The 20,131-nt window shown below is 42.9% G+C and overlaps 1 protein-coding gene across 13 annotated transcripts in view; it reads right to left on the bottom strand.

The window, feature by feature from the left end:
* FBRSL1 (fibrosin like 1) overlaps positions 1 to 19,789 on the bottom strand; it is a 1,004,090-nt gene extending 984,301 nt beyond the window's left edge. For 11 of the 13 annotated variants that reach the window (XM_089489878.1, XM_089489882.1, XM_089489880.1 and 8 more), the window contains exon 1: positions 18,941 to 19,789. In XM_089489878.1, coding sequence (XP_089346004.1) covers positions 18,941 to 19,234 — 294 coding nt within the window. In that variant the 5' untranslated portion in view covers positions 19,235 to 19,789. The remainder of the gene's footprint in view (positions 1 to 18,940) is intronic. The other 2 variants (XM_089489888.1, XM_089489891.1) reach the window with 1 other exon arrangement.
* Positions 19,790 to 20,131: the final 342 nt, after the last annotated feature.

The raw sequence follows: 20,131 nt of genomic DNA, 5'->3' as shown, positions 1-20,131 counted from the left end.
TTCTGTTTTTTGCCAGAAATTTAAAAGAAGCCCAGCCTTCACCTGCACACTTCTAGGGATCTTCACTTTTGTGGAAACAATTTTTATTATCCTCTTGATGCTTTTAGAGTATTTAATCTGTGTGTGTTTGAACTGCTATTTGGGAAAAAAATCAAAAGCCAGTCTGAAGCTTTGAAGACTAAGAAGAGCAAAATGATATAAAGGGATCTACTGTCACCAACACACAGAGCCCTTCAAAATCTTTCCAGGCACCAAGAACAGAAATCAGATTTCAAAAAGAGAAAAATATTTTGCCAAAAAGACAAATCCAAAGAAGAAGGGGGAAAATGAAAGAACAAACCACAAGAACAGCCATAAAATAAAAAGTGTGCTTGTTTACCAGAATGGTATGGTTCTCTCATGGCATATGGTCTCTTCCAATCAAACAGTGTTCTGGTTCCTGTCTACAAGGAGATACTGCAAAAACATTCAGAAACAATGCACCCCTCCCCTGAAACGGTTCCACTTCACCAAGATAAAAATGCACAGAATTCTATGATTCACATATACCTTCAACAGATTAGAAACATCTTTAGCACACCATGAAAAAGACCAGGAACTGTTGACCATGAAGCACTAAGGCACGCTGGCCAACTTTAAAAATAAAGCCTCACCAAGATAGATTGTAAACCTCTTTCTTAGATTTATACAGCACATGCAATTGTCCCAAATCTTTTCCCAGCACCTGCTTTTTCAGTATCTTCTCTAAAAAGGAACAGCTACTGAATTCTACAAATTCTATACAAATTAACATGATCAACTGGAATTTGCAGTACTATCCAAGTAATCCATCCAAGTAAGAGGTTGCTCAGAACTGGTGTTGCGTGATATGAAAGGGTCCTTGACAGAAGCTAGTTAGATGCTAAGAGAAAGCTGACCATGCTACAGTAAGAGGGGAAAACTGTGAAGTATAAAATACAAAGGGGAATGATCCCAAGGACCATTGTCTTCTCAAAATAACTCCACCCTTTTGTGAGTTACATAACCACATTTTGTTGTAGAGTTATTCTAAAAGCCAAATAATGGCTCTCTGAAGTTGGCATGCAGTTCTGCTATCCAGCTTTTTGCAGTTTTGACCAAGAATATCAAACAAAACTCTTAGGAAGCAGATTTCACCATTCAATTATTAAAGAGTTAAAGCTGTGCTAATTTTATCTCTTTCTGTGTAGGCATCCACGAACAAACCACAGTATGCTACAGTATTAAATGGGAACCATTATTTCAATTATCAGGAAGACTCAGCAAGTTATTTTGCAATCAAGCCAACAGAACAAACAAGGGATCGTGAAAATTAACAATGTCTATTTTTATTTTATTTTTTTGAAGGACAGTGTTTATATGAGGTGCACATGCACCTTACACACTCTGTGCAAACACACATGATGGGAAGGTATACAATTCATAATAAAAAGATGCAGAAATGGCAATCAATTTAGGCTGGTGCCACTACAGAATTAATGCATTTTGACACTGCTTTAAATGCTATGGCTCCATCTTATAGAATCCTGGGACTTGTAGTTTATTGTGGCACTTGAGCTCTCTGACGGAGAAGGCTAAATATCACAAATCCCACAAATCCTAGAGTTCCCTAGCATGGTGTCATGGCAGTTTAAACAGAGTCAAACTGTATAAATTGTGCTGTGTAGATGTAGCATAAGATGTCTTTAAAAGAGGATTAAATGGATCACAGCTAGGAATTAATGCATCACAATTAATTACTTTGGAGGATGAGGACTAAATAGTTATTTTTCAGAAAATTATGTAAATATGTATGATGGTGACTTATTTTAGTAGAAGGAACAATTATTACATAGTAAAAGTTTCTTTTAGAGCATCATTTTATTTTAGGCAATTAGAGAAAAATTAAGTATATTTGTTTTTCAAAATAATAAAATATTACAATGTTACTTTGAAAAATTCATGTTCGCAGATCTGAGAGAAATTCGTAGTGGATAGTCAGGGCAGCTTGCACTGCCTCCAGTGCAAGTGCTGGTGAACAACAGCTGGAACACAGGAAGCTGATTTTTACTGAATCGATCCATTGGTCCGTGTAGCCCACTACTGTGATCTCTGATTGGCAGCAATGGCCATCTAGGTTTTCAGGGAGGTTATTTTTCTAGCCCTTGATGGAGACCTCATTGTGTTCCTTGGTAGTTTCCCATCCAAACCCTAAGCAGGACTGACCCTGCTTAGATTAGACTGGATATGTTCAGGGTGGTAGGGGTTACAGGAGGTTGTTATTGCTTGCATATCCTGCTTATGGTCTTCTCAGGGATATTTTGTTGACTCCTGAGGGAAACAGGTTAATAAACTGGACAAGTCTTAACCATGACCCTGCTCTTCTTGGCTTCTTACACTGCATACACCATCTATGTGATCTGTGCTAGTAAGGCACTGGCCACTCAGTTCAAGAGACTGACTGCAAGTTTGGTCCATGCATGCAATAATGTTCCCAGTAAACTGTTACGTTCTTCCATATAAAAAGTAAGGTACATTTGGGGACCTAGACTAGACCTGCTTACTCCTCTTGGGAAGCCAGTTGCTTGATCCTATTTGGATCATCTTGATCCTTCACACATATTGTCCCCTGTCCATGGGTTCCATTCCTTCATCATGTTAAAAGTATGGTAAGATGAAAGCAATCAGTTGTATCCATGGTTCCCAGTCTCGGGTCACCAGATGTTTGTTGGACTTCAGCACCTAGAAGCCCTAACCAGTACAGCCAGTAGTCATGCATTCTGGGAGTTGTACTCCAACATTTGGGACCCATTGGGCTATACACTGACAAATATTGTCGAATGAGTATCATTAGGATGATGGCCATTACAGGTGCAAGTATTATCTTGGACGGTTACAGTCTAACGTCAAGCACCCTGAAGACACTAAAAAGATAAGATTCTGTTTTTTGTATGGATATTTAGATCAAATGTGGGGAACCTCTTTCAGCCCAAGGACTGAATTCAGTTTGAGATAAGTCCACATTCCAGTGGCAAACAAGTCTGAGGAAAAAGTCTGGGAACAAAAGTATCAACATACTTCACTTTAAAGTTTTTGCTGCTAGTAGTTCAGCATTTGAACAAGCATTTCAATATTTTAGAGTGCAAAAAACCTGTACAAAGCCTGGAATCCATTGAATGGTGTTGTCATGGGAAAGGGGGCAGCCCACAGGGTGGGTCTGATCCCATGACCTAAAGTCCTCCAGTCCTGCCACAGAAGGATTAAATATCAGCTGGAATTTCTGTGTGTTTAGAGCATATTTTAGCCAATTTAACATGGAGGCACAGTTCAGCTAACAAGTTTTTTCAACAGCATACCCTAAGACAGGAGAGTGCAAATGTGCAAGGGTAGGGAGCCACATTAGCCCCTTAGGAAACCTAGGAGGGCCGCACCTCCCTGTCACACCCAGAAAAAAATAAACTTCTTTTGCCAGGGGAAAGGGGGACCTTCTAACTATGTTTTGGAGCTTTTGTGGGCCATTTTAGATCCAGGAGAGGGCTATAACAAAAAGAGTGAATTGGCTTAGAATGTGGTGGAAATGCCCTCTATGTCCGCTAGAGAGCATTTGAGGGCAATTAAAAATGTTTTGCAAAAAAACATGTAAATAATTCTGTTTGAACATTGGGAGGCCCAGGGGATCTCAAACCATGGTGGAAATGTCAAATGCCTCCACACACCCTAAAGAGCTTTGTGGGGCATTCTGTAGCCCTTTTTTTCCCCAGGCCTCAAAAACAGCCCTGGAAGCTGTATGCAACCACAAGCTGCACTCTGCCCACCCCTGCCCTAAGAGGCCACTTTGCCCTACATAGCTTCAAAGTACCAGCTGGCTTTTGTTGGAGTGCTCACCCCAGCCATTTCAAGAACATTCAGATCACTTGACATCTTCCACTGCTGTATACAGGGCAAGTGATAATTAACATAGACACTGTCACTACACTGCAGCTAGTATAATCTATACAAAGCAGCACCTCATTTAATGGAACTGTTACACTTCATTACAATACAAAAGTCATTTCTGTTCAATGGCCCACTCTCATGTAACAACTTCCACTGATATTCACTGTACAGGAAACAAAAGGTGGTCCTGGTGATGAAGTATAGATTCCCAATACAGGCAGCTGGCCTGGATCCTTACTCATTAACAACTCGTGCATAATTAGATTTGCGCTGAGCCTTCTTTCCATCACTGGGATTACAGGATAAAATGAGAGTGATCAGAAACTAGTGCTGCCAGACTCAGTCTTGAAAGCTGCCTTAGAAAGAGTCTAATCATCAGTCTATCTAGCTGACGGTTATCAACACCAACTGGCAGTAACTCTCTAGGGTTTTATAAGTCTAGACATTTTAGTCATAAAATTGATCCAAAAAAATTGAGTTGACTTATTCACGGGCCAATATAGGTACTGCAAGTACTGTACTTTAACTCTTATTTTTTAAAAAAGGAACCATCCCCTGGTGAAAGGCAACATTATAATCACAGTCCTCCCCGCCCATTCTCATCCAGCCAGCCCTTATTTTGAGCATAGTTATGCCTGCTAGAATTGTGTAAATTCTTTGGCATTGTTTTCCTTTGCATCATCCTTTAGATACTTTGTTACATGCCCCTGGATTTTATCCTTGACTTATCCACGGGTCATATTAAAATCCATAATTTTGGCCCTAAAACCTGCCCTCGACTTATACGTGAAGTCGACTTATAGTCGAGTAATATGGCGGGCGACTTTCCCCAGACTGACTTGGACATGCTATGGATTGATCCTGGGACCTTCTGCATGCTAGAAAAGTGCTCTACTATTCGTTTTTTGTGGGTTTTTCGGGCTATGTGGCCATGTTCTAGAAAAGTTTCTTCCTGACATTTCGCCAGCATTCAGGAAGAAACTCTTCTAGAACATGGCCACATAGCCCAAAAAACCCACAAAAAACTATGGATGCCGGCCATGAAAGCCTTCGACTTCACATTGCTCTACTATTAATTTATGAACCGCCATGGTTCTTCTTAGTCAGCAACATCTATGTACTGAGCAAAAATGTAATAAAAAAAGAAATGAAACTGACCTGCCAATAAGGCTGCTGAAGTGATTTTCTGTTACATTAAGGCTATAGCTCAGCCTTAACCCTTCCACAACTCTGCCAAAATTAATTCACTATGTACAGGTTTGACTAGGGCACTCTTTGGTTTCTGCACCCTTCTAAATCCTACATGATCTCACATCCAGTGCAACAGGAACCCACTAAGCATGTTCACACAAAAATAGATTGTATGCTGTTGGTCAAAGCAAATAATGAATGAACCAAATGGCTGCAGACAGATTGTTAACTGGAGCACAGAATGACCTTGTTGCAACAGCTCCACTGGCTGTCGGTCCATATTTCTGAATGGTACAGAATAGTACAAAGTACTGGAGATGACATATAAAGCTCTACATAGCTCAAGTCCAAACTATCTGATGGAACGTATGTCCCTATATGAGCCTGTCTGTGTCTTGAAAACTTCTGGGGGGTCCTCCTGTCTGGTCCAAAACACATTGCAGAAATAATCCAGTTTGAGACTGCTTTAACTGCCCCAGCTCCGTACTAGAGAATCATAGGAACTGTAGTTTATTGTGGCACCAGAGCTCTCTGACATAGGCGGCTAAATGTCTCACAAAATTACAGTTCCCAGATTTACCTAACACTGAGCCAAGGCAGTTAAAGTGGTCTCAAATTGCATTATTTCTGCAGTGTGTTTTGGATACCTGTCTCACTACCGTCACAGTTATATCTGGAGGGAACACGAGAGAGGACCTTAGAAATACCCTCCTATGAAGATTAGACTGCTGTCCTGTCTTCCTTGCCATCTTGATCCCCCCATTTCAGTGTAACAAAATAATTTCTGGGCTTTCTGGAAATATACTGAACCAACTGCAAACTAAAAACTGTGTACACCCTAACACATGCCCTTCAAAATAGCTAGTTGCATTTTAAAATAAAAACTGAGGCTTATACACCCGTTTTTAATATTTAAAAAAGCTCAAAGAAATTGTTAAAGTTGATCTTTCACCCACTTCCCACTACCAGAACTCTTGGAAATCTTTTGTAGAAACTCTTTAATTTAATTACTTTCCTACACACTCATCAAGCATTTTTTTTAAATGGACTGTTGTCAGGTTTCTTAGTCCAGTGGGGGTTTTCTCCCAAGTGGAAACCCCAGAGGATAGCTTATTCCCAAGGCACCAGGAACAATAGACTGCATTTTGTTCACCTAGCTCACTTTTATTTCTAAAGGCAATTACTTGAGGGGGGTATCTATAGGACTCGTTCATGTTTTGCCATTTCCTTCCCTTAAAAATTGATTAATTAAAAATCAATGACACCTAGAATATCAAAAGGGACTAATAAAGTTTGGAAATACAAGGCAAGAAAACACACACACTAGTGTAGTCTTCCTCAACTTGATACATTTCCAGTGTGCTGTGTAACTCTTGTCAGCTCGAGCTGGCATGCCCTTGTATGAGATGGCAACTCCTGACATGATAGGACATGTAGTCTAACAGACCTGGAAGACACCAATCTGGTGGATGCTGCACTAGCATGGAGATGTAAGGCAGCTGTATACATGAAAACTCCTTTATTCAAAATTACAAAGTACCAGATAATGCGATTCAGTCACATCCCCAAGACTCTGAAAGGCTTCCATTTCTCTCATTAGTGGAATCCTGCAGACACACCTGAGCATATCCAAATATGCAACTGTTGTCAGACTCCTCCACTATTTAACAGATTATATGTTCAGAATCCCAGCCGCAGAATGTGACATTATGCATCCTAGTTGTTCAGCCTCTGTGCTGTGTGAAAAATGAAACTTTGCCAACTGGGGTAGGGGCACACATGTTGCCATCTCCTAAACGGTATGCATGCATGCATGTTTGAGAACATTAGCTATCTCTAGTCCTTGGTAAAGAAAACCCTGTCAACATGTTCAGCGTGTCTTTGCTTCACTTTGTTCATGGAATTAAGAAACAGTTCCACACACATCCATACAAATACCAATTGGCACTTGGGTTTCTGAAAACACCTCAAATACACATCCTCCCTGTTCAACACATGAAAGGAAATTAGAGGATTTTGCTTATCCTATTTATTCTGATCAGCCAATTAAAATATGCTAAAAGTGAGGGTTCTCTCTTGAATACTGATAGAAATGAGCGACAGACAGCAATTTCCTTTCCATACAGATGCAAACAATTACTGTTTTGTGGATTCTAAGGATCACTTCACACTTGGCTACTTTCCTATATATCTCATGATCTCACCAAGCTATGTTTTCAGTGAATCTATATGTGTATATCATACTATGGTAACATGAATGCTTGTATAGTATGTCTGAAGGCTGAACTCAAGTTTATACAAGGGATTTAACTAATACCTTTAATTCCTGTATTGTACTCTGCACTGCCAGTCGGTTTGTAGCCAATATATGGTATGTTACCTAACATGAATGCTTGTGGTGCAGGATAAGTGCAGAATGATAATTTGTTTGGCTAAAGTGTGGGATAAAAAATTAACCAATACATAATCTTTCAATAATACTAGGGCCCAAACAGACAGGCCAAAATAAAGCTGCTTCAGGTCACTTTGGAGGTATGCTGTTTAAATGACAAACGCATCTTAAGAGGCCAGAAGCTGCACCAAAGCTGCACTCTAGTCCTTAGGTCTGGAGCATGGCTTTGGCGTGGCTTCTGGCCTCTTAGGACACATGCATCATTTAAACAGCATACCTCCAAAGTGACTCGAAGCAACTTTACTTTGGCCTGTCTATTCGGGCCCATTAGTTAACAGATTCAACAGGATGCCCTTGGACAAACCATTCTCGTAGCCACATTGACTTTAAAATGGGGATGACATCAACCTAACTTCCAAAGATACAATACACATGCATGCACTTTCAGCATGGACAAAAAACATTATATGAATAACTATTTACAACTACATTGTTTTTATATGTAGAAGTGATGTCCATGTAGGAAAACACTCATGCTAAAGGCTAATGGATTGTTTCCATGAAGTATTTTGGCAAAAAGTACAGTATCACCTGAGAAACAAAAGACATGAGGGTGGAGATATGTTTTCACTTATTTTTTCCAGTGTCAGCCTCCCCTGTATAGTTACTGAAGGTTCATAAAACTTATAAGCAAGATATCTTGTGTGTGCCTTACCTAACCAAGACACTTGAACTCCAATAGGGAATATAGTGAGGCATGCACCTCTCCTACCTCTCCATCAGTCCCAAAAGGCTTTCAAGTCTCTCACAGTCTCAGGAAATCTCTCTCACCCCTCATGACACCATGGCCTGTTACAGACAGCCAAAATAAAGCTGCTTCGAGTCACAATGGAGGTATGGTGTTTCAATGATGCATGCATCCTAAGAGTCTAGAAGCCGCACCAAAGCCACGCTTCAGTCTGGAGCATGGCTTTGGTGCGACTTCTGGACTCTTAGGACGCATGCATCATTGAAACACCATACCTCCACTGTGACTCGAAGCAGCTTTATTTTGGCTGTCTGTAACAGGCCCATGTTTTATAATCTCCAATCTTGGAAGCATCTCGAAGCTTTCACACTTCTCACAAACAGGTCATCCCCATTGGGCAATTGTCTCTCATGATGTTTGTTGCTCCTACATGATGATAAACCCCAAAAAATGCAACCTAACCCATCATATCATTAACCTTTTGTGTATCTGGAGAAGCAACCATACCCCTCAGTTGTGTTGCACAGATAATGAGAGAGCCCGTTATCATACACACACACCTTTAGGTGGAAAACAAGACAGTTCCATGGCGCCCACCAACGTCATTCTGGTCCCAGAGTAAAGTAGAATCATAGAATCATAGAGTTGGAAAAGACCGCAAGGGCCATCCAGTCCAACCCCCTGCCATGCAGGAAATCCAGATCAAAGCATCCCCGACAGATGGCCATCCAGCCTCCGTTTGAAGACCTCCAAGGAGGGAGACTCCACTACACTCTGAGGGAGTGTGTTCGACTGTCAAACAGCCGTTACTGTCAGGAAGCTCCTCCTAATGTTGAGATGGAATCTCTTTTGCTGTAGCTTGCATCCATTGCTCTGGGTCCTAGTCTCTGGAGCAGCAGAAAACAAGCTTGCTCCCTCCTCAATATGACATCCCTTCAAATATTTAAACAGTGCTATCATATCACCTCTTAACCTTCTCTTCTCCAGGCTGAACATCCCCAGCTCCCTGAGTCGTTCCTCATAGGGCATGGTTTCCAGACCCTAGTCTCTGAAGCAGCAGAATGTATATATAACAAAGCAGCCTTGATAAAACTAGCCAGAACTCAACTTGGTTCAGATGGAAGGGTTTTGTTTTTTTTTACAAACCCTCATGAACATCACCAAGAGTTTGATTCAGAAAGAAAGGTGGAATAGAAATAAAGATAGCCTTGATTCTGGAAAAGAAAACACCGATGGAGGAACAGAGAGAATTAATGTGGCTTCAAAGTGATCAAGAAGTGGAATCCAAGAGGACAAAGTCCTACAAACATTGAGAATTGTCTTTCCCAGGTGTCCATCATTTCAACCAACAAGGAAGGATGTTGCTGCCTATTTTTGTGGGTTTACTGTTGAATCCATTTCCAAAACAGGTTCTTTAGTATGGCTATTCCTTTGAAATCTGGGTTAAAACCCATTGGAGATTCACTGCCTCACTGACATCAGAGATATCAACTGCCACTAACTAGGATGCTACAGGTTTTGCTGTACAGTTGTCCCTCCATATTCGCTAGGGTTAGGGGAACAAGACCCCCGTGAATATGGAAAAAACGCAAATAACAAAAACACTGTTTTTACCTGAGATGACACCTCTCTAGGAATCTCTAGGTCCTCCAGTGCAACTCTGTGGTCAATGTCCAACATACACTAACCATAGAATGGCACTGGAGTAGCTACAAATGGTCTTTCAGTGCAACTTTTAGTTAAAGTTGCCCATAGAGTTGCACTGGAGGACCTAGATATTCCTAGAGAGAACATATTAATGAAATCTGTGAATAATCAAATCCGCAAATATGGAGGGATGACTGTATTTCCAGCTCAGGCCAGTCTTGCAGGAAAAGCCAAAATGGCAGCAACCCAACCTAATAACACCTGATCATCATTCTGGGAGATGTCATACATACAGAAAAAACAAACTTCTTCAGTACACCAGAGTTCCCCTGCCTGGTCATCCAGATGAGACTCCTACTTTCCACAGATGGCCATACAAGTGTAGAAGCATGTATTGTTGCCTAAGGCAGAGAAACAAATATACAGAGCAGGCACATGCTTAGTGTCAAGAAGAAATGGCTACTCCATTTCATACTGTGGAGCCTTTCATCCCATGATATTAAGTAGCACTGAGGAGGAGGAGAGAGGTAGCTGGTCGGCTACAGAAAGGAGGAGAGAAGTAGCTGGGTGGCCATTTTGAGTGGTGACTGTTTAATTTTTTAAAAAACTCTAGGGAGAGTGTGCTTGTTGCAGAGGGGGTGGAGCTTCAGTGAGTCACATCTGTGAGTCACTAGGAGGCGGAGCTAGCAGACTAGCTCTATATCACTCCTCCCAGAGCCTTTCCAGAGCAGTTCCTGCTACAGAGAGGAGGAAGAGAGAGGTAGCTGGGCGGCCATTTTGAGTGGTGACTGTTTAAATTTTTTTCATCCAAGGAGATCTACAACAAAGGCGGGGTTGATTGAGCTCACTGCCAGAAATTGGCGAAACATCAGGGGCTTTAACGTTGGTGTTTTCTGGAAGATTTTTTTTTAGGAGGAAGCCCACAGTCCTGTTCCAGTAATTGTAGGTTGTTTGCCTTCTTGCCTACAAATGTGGAGAACTTCACATGCACCAAGTGCAAGTTGGTAGCACTCTTGGAAGAGAAAGTCCAGCAGCTGGAGTCCAGAGTAGCTAAACTTCAGCATATTAGGGAGCAAGATGATTTCCTGGACAGAACAGAACTAACGATTTTGGATGAGTACCATGCCAAGGAAGTTGCTGGGGCGGAGGAGGTCACTTCACATATACAGGAGGCAAACAGCTGGAGGAATGTCACACAGAGAAGTAGGCCAAGAAGGGATTGTTCTGGGAGCTTTCAGCTAGAAAATTGAATCAAAGCTCTTTCCCTTATCAAGGAGGACAAAGAAGAGCAGCATGGACAGACTTCAGGGACTGAGCAGGGGAGCCTGAGAGTTCCACCAGAGGGAACAGTCACTGCTAAGCCTCAGAGGAGGCATGTGGTCGTAGTGGGGACTCCTTGCTGAGGAGTACAGAAGCAGTGATTTGTAGGCCTGACAAGATGTCTCGAGAGGTGTGTTGTCTCCCCGGGGCAAAGATCCGTGATGTGACAGACAGGCTGACAAGACTGGTCAAGCCTACTGACCAATATCCCTTCCATCTGGTCCATGTGGGAACCAATGATACTGCAAGACACAGCATTCAGAACATCAGAAGGGATTATAAGGCGCTTGGTAGGAAGCTGAAAGGAATGGATGCACAGGTTGTCATCTCGTCTCTTCTGCCAGTTGAAGGGCACGGTTCAGGAAGGGAGAGGAAAATAGCGAATGTGAACAACTGGCTTCGCAGATGGTGCCGCTGAGAACTATTTGGATTCTTTGATCATGGGCTGTGGTTCCATGAGGGACTTCTTGCAACAAACGGGTTGCATCTCACGCCAGTTGGAAGAAATGTTTTTGCCAACAGTCTCACGAACTTGATCAGGAGGGATTTAAACTGAGTTTTGTGGGGGAGGGAGACAATATTAAGGAAGGCAAAAGAGCTGGAGAAAATAATCAAACTGACATAGAGGAAACAAGACAAAGAGTGCGAGGACCCAACAGTGGGAGGCAAGAAATCATGCACAGGCAGCAAGTAAAGGGGACCCATGGTCTTCGATGTCTCTACACTAATGCACAGAGCATGGGAAATAAGCAAGATGAACTCAAACTCCTAGTACAACAAAACAAATATGATATAATAGGCATCACTGAAACCTGGTGGCATGAGTCTCATAATTGGAATGTGGAAATAGAGGAGTATCGTCTTTTTAAGAGAAATAGGCCAAACAGGAAAGGAGGAAGAATAGCACTATATGTCAGAGATATTTACACCAGTGAAGAGATCCAGGACATCAATACTGGCAGCAGGTGGAGAACATCTGGATAAAAATTAAAGGGGAGAGAAACAACAAGGATGTTATGGTGGGAGTCTACTACAGACCCCCAAGTCAGATGGAGGAATTGGATGATGCCTTTCTACAACAGATGACCACACACTGAGAAAGGAGAGATGTAGTAGTGATGGGCGACTTCAACTATCCTGATATTTGTTGGAAGTCAAACTCAGCCAAATCCTCAAGGTCTAACAAATTCCTCACTTGCCTGGAAGATAATTTCATTGTCCAAAAGGTGGAAGAGGCAACAGGGGGACCAGCTATTTTGGATCTGATCCTAGCCAACAGGGATAAATTGGTTAATGGGGTGCAAGTGGTGGAAGTGACCATGTTCTCCCGGAGTTTGTTATACAATGGAAAGGAGAAGCCAGGCATAGTCAAAAACACATTCTAGACTTTAGGAGAGCTGATTTCAGTAAACTTAGAGAAGTACTGAGGGCGATCCCGTGGTCAGAAATACTAAAAGATAAGGGAGTTCAGGACGGATGGCACTTTCTCAAAAGGGAGATATTGAAGGCACAATTTCAAACAGTTCCAGTGAGAAAGAAAAACGGGAGGTGTCTCAAGAAATCAGGATGGATGACTAAAGAACTTTCAACTGAGCTAAGTTTTAGATGGAACATGTATAAGAAATGGAAAAATGGGGAAATCACAAAAAAGGAATTCAAAGAAATAGCTAGCATGTCTAGGGGTAAAGTCAGAAAAGCTAAAGCGCAGAATGAACTCAGGCTTGCTAGAGAGGTTAAAAACAATACAAAGGGCTTTTTTGGATATGTCTGCAGCAAAAGGAAGAAGAAGGAAACAGTAGGGCCACTCCGTGGAGAAGATGACAAAATGCTAACAGGGGACAAAGAAAAGGCAGAATTACTCAACACCTTCTTTGCCTCAGTCTTCTCAGAAAAGGAAAAGGGTGCTCAACCTAAGGATAATGGAGCAGAGGACAGAATAGGGGAATTTCAGCACAGAATAAGTAAAGAGATAGTAGAGGAACACCTTGTTAATCTAAATGAATTTAAGTCTTCAGGACCAGATGAACTCCATCCAAGGGTATTAAAAGAACTGGCAAATGTAATATTGGAGCCATTGGCAATAATCTTTGAGAACTCCTGGAGAACAGGAGAAGTGCCAGCAGACTGGAGGAGGGCAAATGTTTTCCCCATCTTCAAAAAGGGGAAAAAAGAGGATCCCAACAATTATCAGTTAGTCTGACATCTATAGCAGGAAAGATTCTAGAGCAGATCATTAAACAGAGAGTCTGTGAACATCTTAGAAAGCAATGCCACAATCACAAAAATTCAACACGGGTTTCAGAGAATGAAGTCATGCCAGACAAACCTGATCTCTCTCTCTCTCTCTCTCTCTCTATATATATATATATATATATATATATAATTACCAGCTTGTTAGATGAAGGGAATGATGTTGATATAGCATATCTTGATTTCAGTAAGGCCTCTGACAAAGTTCCCCATGACACTCTTGCAAACAAGCTTGTAAAATGTGGACTAGACAAGGCAACTGTTACATGGATTTGTAATTGGTTGACTGGCCGAACCCAAAGGGTGCTCAACAATGGCTCCTTTTCATCCTGGAGAGGAGTGACCAGTGGGGTCCCAAAGGGCTCTGTCCTGGGGCCAGTGCTATTCAACATCTTTATCAATGACTTGGAGGACAAAATTGGGGGCATACTTATCAAATTTGCAGATGACACCAAATTAGGGGAGTAGCTAACACCCCAGAGGACAGGATCAAGATTCAAAATGACCTGAATAGACTAGAAAGCTGAGCCAAAGCTAACAAAATGAAATTTAACATGTAGAAATGTAAGGTACTGCACTTAGGACGGAAAAATAAAATGCACAAATATAGAATGGGCGACACCTGGATGAATGAAACTACATGTGAAAGGGATCTAGGAGTCCAAGTAGACCACAATTTGAACATGAGTCAACAGTGTGATGCGGCAGCTAATAAGACCAATGTGATTTTAGGCTGCATCAACAGAAGTACAGTAATAGTGCCACTCTATTCTGGTCTGGTCAGGCCCCACCTGAAATACTGTATCCAGTTCTGGGCACCATAATTCAAAAAGGACATTGAGAAACTGGAGCGTGTCCAAAGGAATGCGACTAAAATGGTGAAGGGTCTGGAAACCATGCCCTATGAGGAACGACTTAGGGAGCTGGGGATGTTTAGCCTGGAGAAGAGAAGGTTAAGAAGTGATATGATAGCCCTGTTTAAATATTTGAAGGAATGTCATATTGAGGAGGGAGCAAGCTTGTTTTCTGCTGCTCCAGAGAACAGGACCCGGAACAATGGATGCAAGCTCCAGGAAAAGAGATTCTACCTCAACATTAGGAGGAGCTTCCTTACAGTAAGGGCTGTTTGACAGTGGAACAAACTCCCTCGGAGTATAGTGGAGTCTCCTTCCTTGGAGGTCTTTAAGCAGAGGCTGGATGGTCATCTGTCTGGGATGCTTTGATTTGGATTTCCTGCATGGCAGTGGGTTGGACTGGATGGTCCTTGTGGTCTCTTCCAACTCCACAATTCTATAATTCTATGAGGAGAATGGTTGAGGAAGGGATCTTTCTCCAAGCCAGTTTTACCCACTCCAACCACATGCTACCTGCATTTATTGATGGTCAATAAACAAAAACTACAGTATATTTTCCATTACTGCCTTTTGCCAGTGTATTTTTCTCCCAAGCTAACCTTTGTTGGAGGCAGGAAATTCAAAGGGGGGAGGATTTAACCACTGTTGCAAACAAGACACAGCAAAGCAGTTTAATAATCTAAAACACAAATAGCTGATTTTCACTTTCTTCAATGGCAGTTCTAAAGGCTTGTTAGTTCAACTTACTATTAGCCTCAGTACCCAATAAATGCATGGAAATGCCAAGGACAAAAGGGGACTTGGAGGAAACCTTAAGAGACATGTACAGCATCCGAAAGCAAACATCATGGGATGGGTGTTCAAGTAAAACAGGAAACAACTTCATCAAGACTCAGAGTTAGGAGTCTTTCTAGAATCATAGAATAGAGTTGGAAGAGACCACAAGGGCCATCCAGTCCAACCCCCTGTCATGCAGGAAATCACAATCAAAGCATCCCCGACAGATGGCCATCCAGCCTCTGTTTAAAAACCACCAAGGAAGGAGACTCCACTACACTCCAAGGGAGTTTGTTCCACTGTTGAACAGTGCTTACTTTCAGGAAGTTCCTCCTAATGTTGAGGTGGAATCTCTTTTCCTGGAGCTTCTACTGAGAAGACCCGTTCAAGCCATGACTACCTGATGCACAAGGCATTTCTTTCTTTGGGGAGAAAGAAACCTTTTTCCAGCTTGCAGCATCAACATTAGACCACAACCCATTTGTCCTGCTTAGGCAAATTCAACAATATCATATTTCAAGCCAAATAAAAAACATTGGAAACAAGGAAAATGATATAAAGCTATAGTCACGTCTTTGGATATGTACAAATCTATTAGGAAAATCATAAGCATAAGAGAAGCTTGTTACACTCACTGAACTCAGCTTCCTGACAGCCATAAAACAATTAGAGAGTTTTATGATAGCAAACAGGCCAGCTGACAAACATATTTGAAAAAGTTTGGTCCAAACATATGTTCTGAGCAAATACCATACAGACACTCAAAAGCCATTCCACACTTCTGTGAATTGGAGACAGTCAGCTAACATGAGTACAGGCAGGTCTCAATTTATGTCAGGGCTGCATTCCTGTATTTGCGATGTAAATTGAGACTGATATAAATGGGGGCAGTCAATGTCTTCCATCAGAGATGAAGGCCACCAAGTTTAAAGAGGTTTAAAGCACAAAGCATCAGAGCTCACCTCATTCAGGTAAGAGAAATGTGTGCATGCTTTTCAGAGAGACCAAAAGAGCCAGAAACTGCCAGTCTCCAAAGGGGCTTGGCTGAGGAAAATGGCTTGCCATTATACAACCTTCAGAGGAGCACACAGAATCATATAATACAACAGAATCATAGAGCTGGAAGATACCTCAAGGGCCATCCAGTCCAACCCCCTGCCATGCAGGAATACACATTTAAAACATCCCGGACACATGGCTATCCAGGCTCTGTTTAAAAATCTCCAAAGAAAGAAACTCCACCACTCTCTAAGGGGTCATTCTCACTGGCAGGATGAATCACTTTGTGATTCGCTCCTGTCCCGGTTTGGAAAGCGATTTCAAAAGACCACTAGTTCTCATTATGAAAGGGTTGTTTTTTCATGACCCTGTGTGATCGTTTTTGTTTTTTTTTTTGAGGCAATTGTGGTTCCCACTGGCAGCACTGCTTTAAACTCCCCTGTCAATCATCTGACATAAGCCTGGCTTGGAAATTGGGGGGGGGGGGGGAGGTTGGAGGACGAGAGAGTGTGTTCTGAGGCTGAGAGAGTGTGACAAGGAGAATGGCAATGGAGCAAGGCAAGGCGGGGGGGAGCAGAGAAGAGGAGGAGGAGACGGAGGCAAGGCTGGGAAGGGAGCTTGAGGCCGGGAAAGAGACATCAAGAGGCCGGGAAGGGAGAAGAGGAGGAGGAGGACAGGGCATGTGTTCTTTTTTCTTTTTCTCTGTAAAGTGATTAAGCGATAAGAGTGGTTTAGCACCTTTGCAAGTAGTTGCTAAACCATTCTGTCACTTCATCACTTAGTTTTTTTTAAAAGACATCACACCAATAATGACAAAATAGAACTGGGGGGGGGGGGAGAATGACATCTTCCCCCAAAATAGGGAGGGATGTTTAACACCCCTCTGCCATTAGTCCCTCCCCTCCAGAGTGCTGTGATTCCAATCTGTGGTTCCCACTTCCTCGACAAGATTTGGAATTGCGTTTTTTTCAAAAGAACCTCTTTTAAGCTGGTGTCTGGGAAAACCAGTTCCTTTGCCTTTGCCTTGCTTCATCATGACAGATTCAATCACATTGCGACAGGAACCAGTTTCAAATGTGAACTAGCGTCATTTAATTCGCTCAGCAATTCCACTTCTTTTTATAGTGGGAATGGGGCCCTGAAACAGCTTCTTCCACTGTTGAACAGTTCTTATTGTCAAGAAGTTCTTCGTAATGTTGAGGTGGAATCCCTTTTCCTGGAGCTTGCATCCACTGAGACACACCTGTACATTGTTCTATCTCCTAGTCTCTGGAGCAGCAGAAAACAAGCTTGCTCCATCCTCAACATGGCATCCTTTCAAATATTTAAACAGTACTATCGTATCACATCTTAACCTTCTTTTCTCCAAGTTCCATCACTGCGTTCTTCTGGTGTGGCTTCTCCAGCAGGTTTCCCAGGTGGAGAAAGCAATCTGGAGAGAGAGTTAGCATAGCCTCGCTACTTCCCCAACGTAGGCAGTCAAAAGAAACCTAGTCCAGTCAGCTACCTTCTCTCCTGCCTCATTCAACTGAATAGGTGTGCTGGGAGAGCTATGCACTATGAGAGAGACTTTATTTCTGGAGAAGTGTTGTGAAATGTTGTAAACATGGGTAATGTGAACTGAGACACACCTGTACATATCCTAACCAAATTTTGTTTAAAAATAAGCATATTATAATGGCTCAAATGACAAAGAAATGTGACAGGTTCTATTTACCAGATTCTGCATAACATCCACATTCAGACAAAAGCAAGAAGTATTTCACAGCAAATGTCATTTGCAGTAAGTCAAAACAGCAACGTTTTATTGTCAACTGATTAAAGCCAGTGATATATATATATATATATATACACACACACACACACACACACATATATATCTGTATCTCCAACCAAATCAAATCAATAAACCAGAGATAAAAAGCTTCTTTGATGATTGTAAATCAATTTAAAATATAAAAACTGAACCCAAACGAATTCTGATAACATTTCTCTACACCCTGCACTGCTTCTCCCACAATCCTTTTCCTTCATATTCAACATTAACCATTTGTGATACGTGTCTTCCGGTACAAAGTAATATTTTAACAACGAAAAACATAGAACAGGAGAATGACTGTGAGCACAATTTTAGCAATTCAGAACATCAATCAAACGGCTTTTCCCCTCAGATCCTTTAATCATCATCCCAATCATCAAGAGAGCAAACAACCCCAGTTCTGGGAGGAAACACAGGTACTAGGGTTGACCAGCTAGCTGAAAGGATTAGAGAAGAGCTGGCCTACACTAACTCAGAAGAGACACTGAATCAGTACAACTGAAAACGTAACTGACAGATGCTTCTCCTACTTTGGACCATAGATACAACATGTACACACAAGACTTAGTATGTAAGGATAACTTGTAGCCCCTTTGAGACTAACTGAAAGGAAGAAGTTGGTAGCGCGCGGTTTCCTAGACTTCAATCTACTTCCTCAGAAGTCTAGGAAAGCTCCTGCTGCCAACTTGAGTCTCAGAGGAGCGACAGGATCTCTCTACATATGGATCCTACAGACTAACACAGTTATAGCTTTGAATTCTACCACACAAGGCCTAGGCTTCTATGCCCATCCCTTGCTTTATACTTTTCTGGACCTCACAACAAACACATTGCTGGGTGTGCAAGAAGTTAACTGACATTGACAAGTAGAAGTCAGGAAAAAAAGCCAGTTGACCTCATCTGTCCCAAGATCATGATCATCTCTTTCTCCCACTCCTCCACCAAGGAGTATATCCCGGCCCTAAACAACTCCTGAAAGCCAACAGAGCTCAGTCTGATCTCTCGCTTACCTCTAAGGCTTCCATGGTACTGAAGCTGGCAATGGCAAATCCATCAATGAAATCCTCTTCCTGGGAGCTGGATTCTCGCCTCCTCCGCCTTGGAGGTCTGGTGTTCCTGGCCGCAGAAGCCTGGCTTTTAGGATTGGGGCAATTTTGGCTTGTATTCTCCTTGCCGGGGCTCGTTTCCCTCTCCGACGCCGAGGAAGGACTCTGGTTGGGGTGGCCTCTGCCATTGGGGTCTCTTCTCCTCCCACGGTCCCTTTGGGACCTCGATTTCCTACTCTGTCTGATTTTGCCATCCATTCCCAAAACGACAACAATTGTAACAATCCTCCAGATTTGCTTCGGAAGCGAGATCGGAGCGATTGAAAAATCAAAACACGCCTTCCTGCTAATCCAGCCTTGTTCTTTCTCTCTCTATCTCTCTCTCTTTTCCCAAGGACTCCTTTTTTCAAGCTGACACCATCCAAAACGGGTTATAATCCAAGAGACCTCTGCGGCCAGAAAGCGGTGCTCCGTTCGAAGCAAGAAGGGGGCGGGCGAAGAAAGGGATCCAGAAAAGAAGGGGGACATCCACGAAGTGACCTTGACAAGGCTTCCCTCGCAAAGAAGGAAAAAAGAACGATACATGAAAAGAAGTTAATTGGAGATCTTCAAAGGCCACGCTGCGATTGATCTGGAGTTCGGATCCGGGAGGGAGAGGTCACGGCAAAGCTTGCCTCGCCTTCCGATCTCGATTCCTTTCCCTTCCAGTAGGATATCCGCACAGCGGGGAAACAAAAACAACCAGCTCCGAGAAGAGGTGACAATCCAGGGAGGGAAACGGTAAATCCACGCAGAAGGAACACCAGCCGCGGCGGCGGCTCCTCCTCGACGAACCCTCCCCCCTCCTCCTCCTCCTCCTCTGCCCCGCTTCTGGCTCTCTGCTCCCTCCTGGGGCCCCGTCCTGGGTTCGAATCCAGCCGTGGGAGGCCACAAATCGCAAAGGGGGGCTCCGGCTTCCCCCGCGCGCGCACCCACCGCAACTTTGTTGCGAGGAAGGCGAGGGAATGTTTGCCTGGCGCAGCCTCCTCCGCTTTGCCTTAAGTGGCTGCTCCCGCTGCCACTGCCACTGCCACCGCCGCCCGCGCCCCCTTTTCCTTTCGCCTGCTCTCCTCCTCCTGCCCCCCTCCGGGCCCCGGCTGCGCGCTCCCTCGCTCT

This window comes from Sceloporus occidentalis, unplaced genomic scaffold (genome assembly GCF_023333645.1).
Source record: "Sceloporus occidentalis isolate IW3139 unplaced genomic scaffold, rSceOcc1.0.p SCAF_41, whole genome shotgun sequence".
NCBI classification, from domain to species: domain Eukaryota; kingdom Metazoa; phylum Chordata; class Lepidosauria; order Squamata; family Phrynosomatidae; genus Sceloporus; species Sceloporus occidentalis.
Note: the sequence above shows the minus strand (reverse complement) of the source record. Positions and strands in the feature narration are given on the sequence as shown.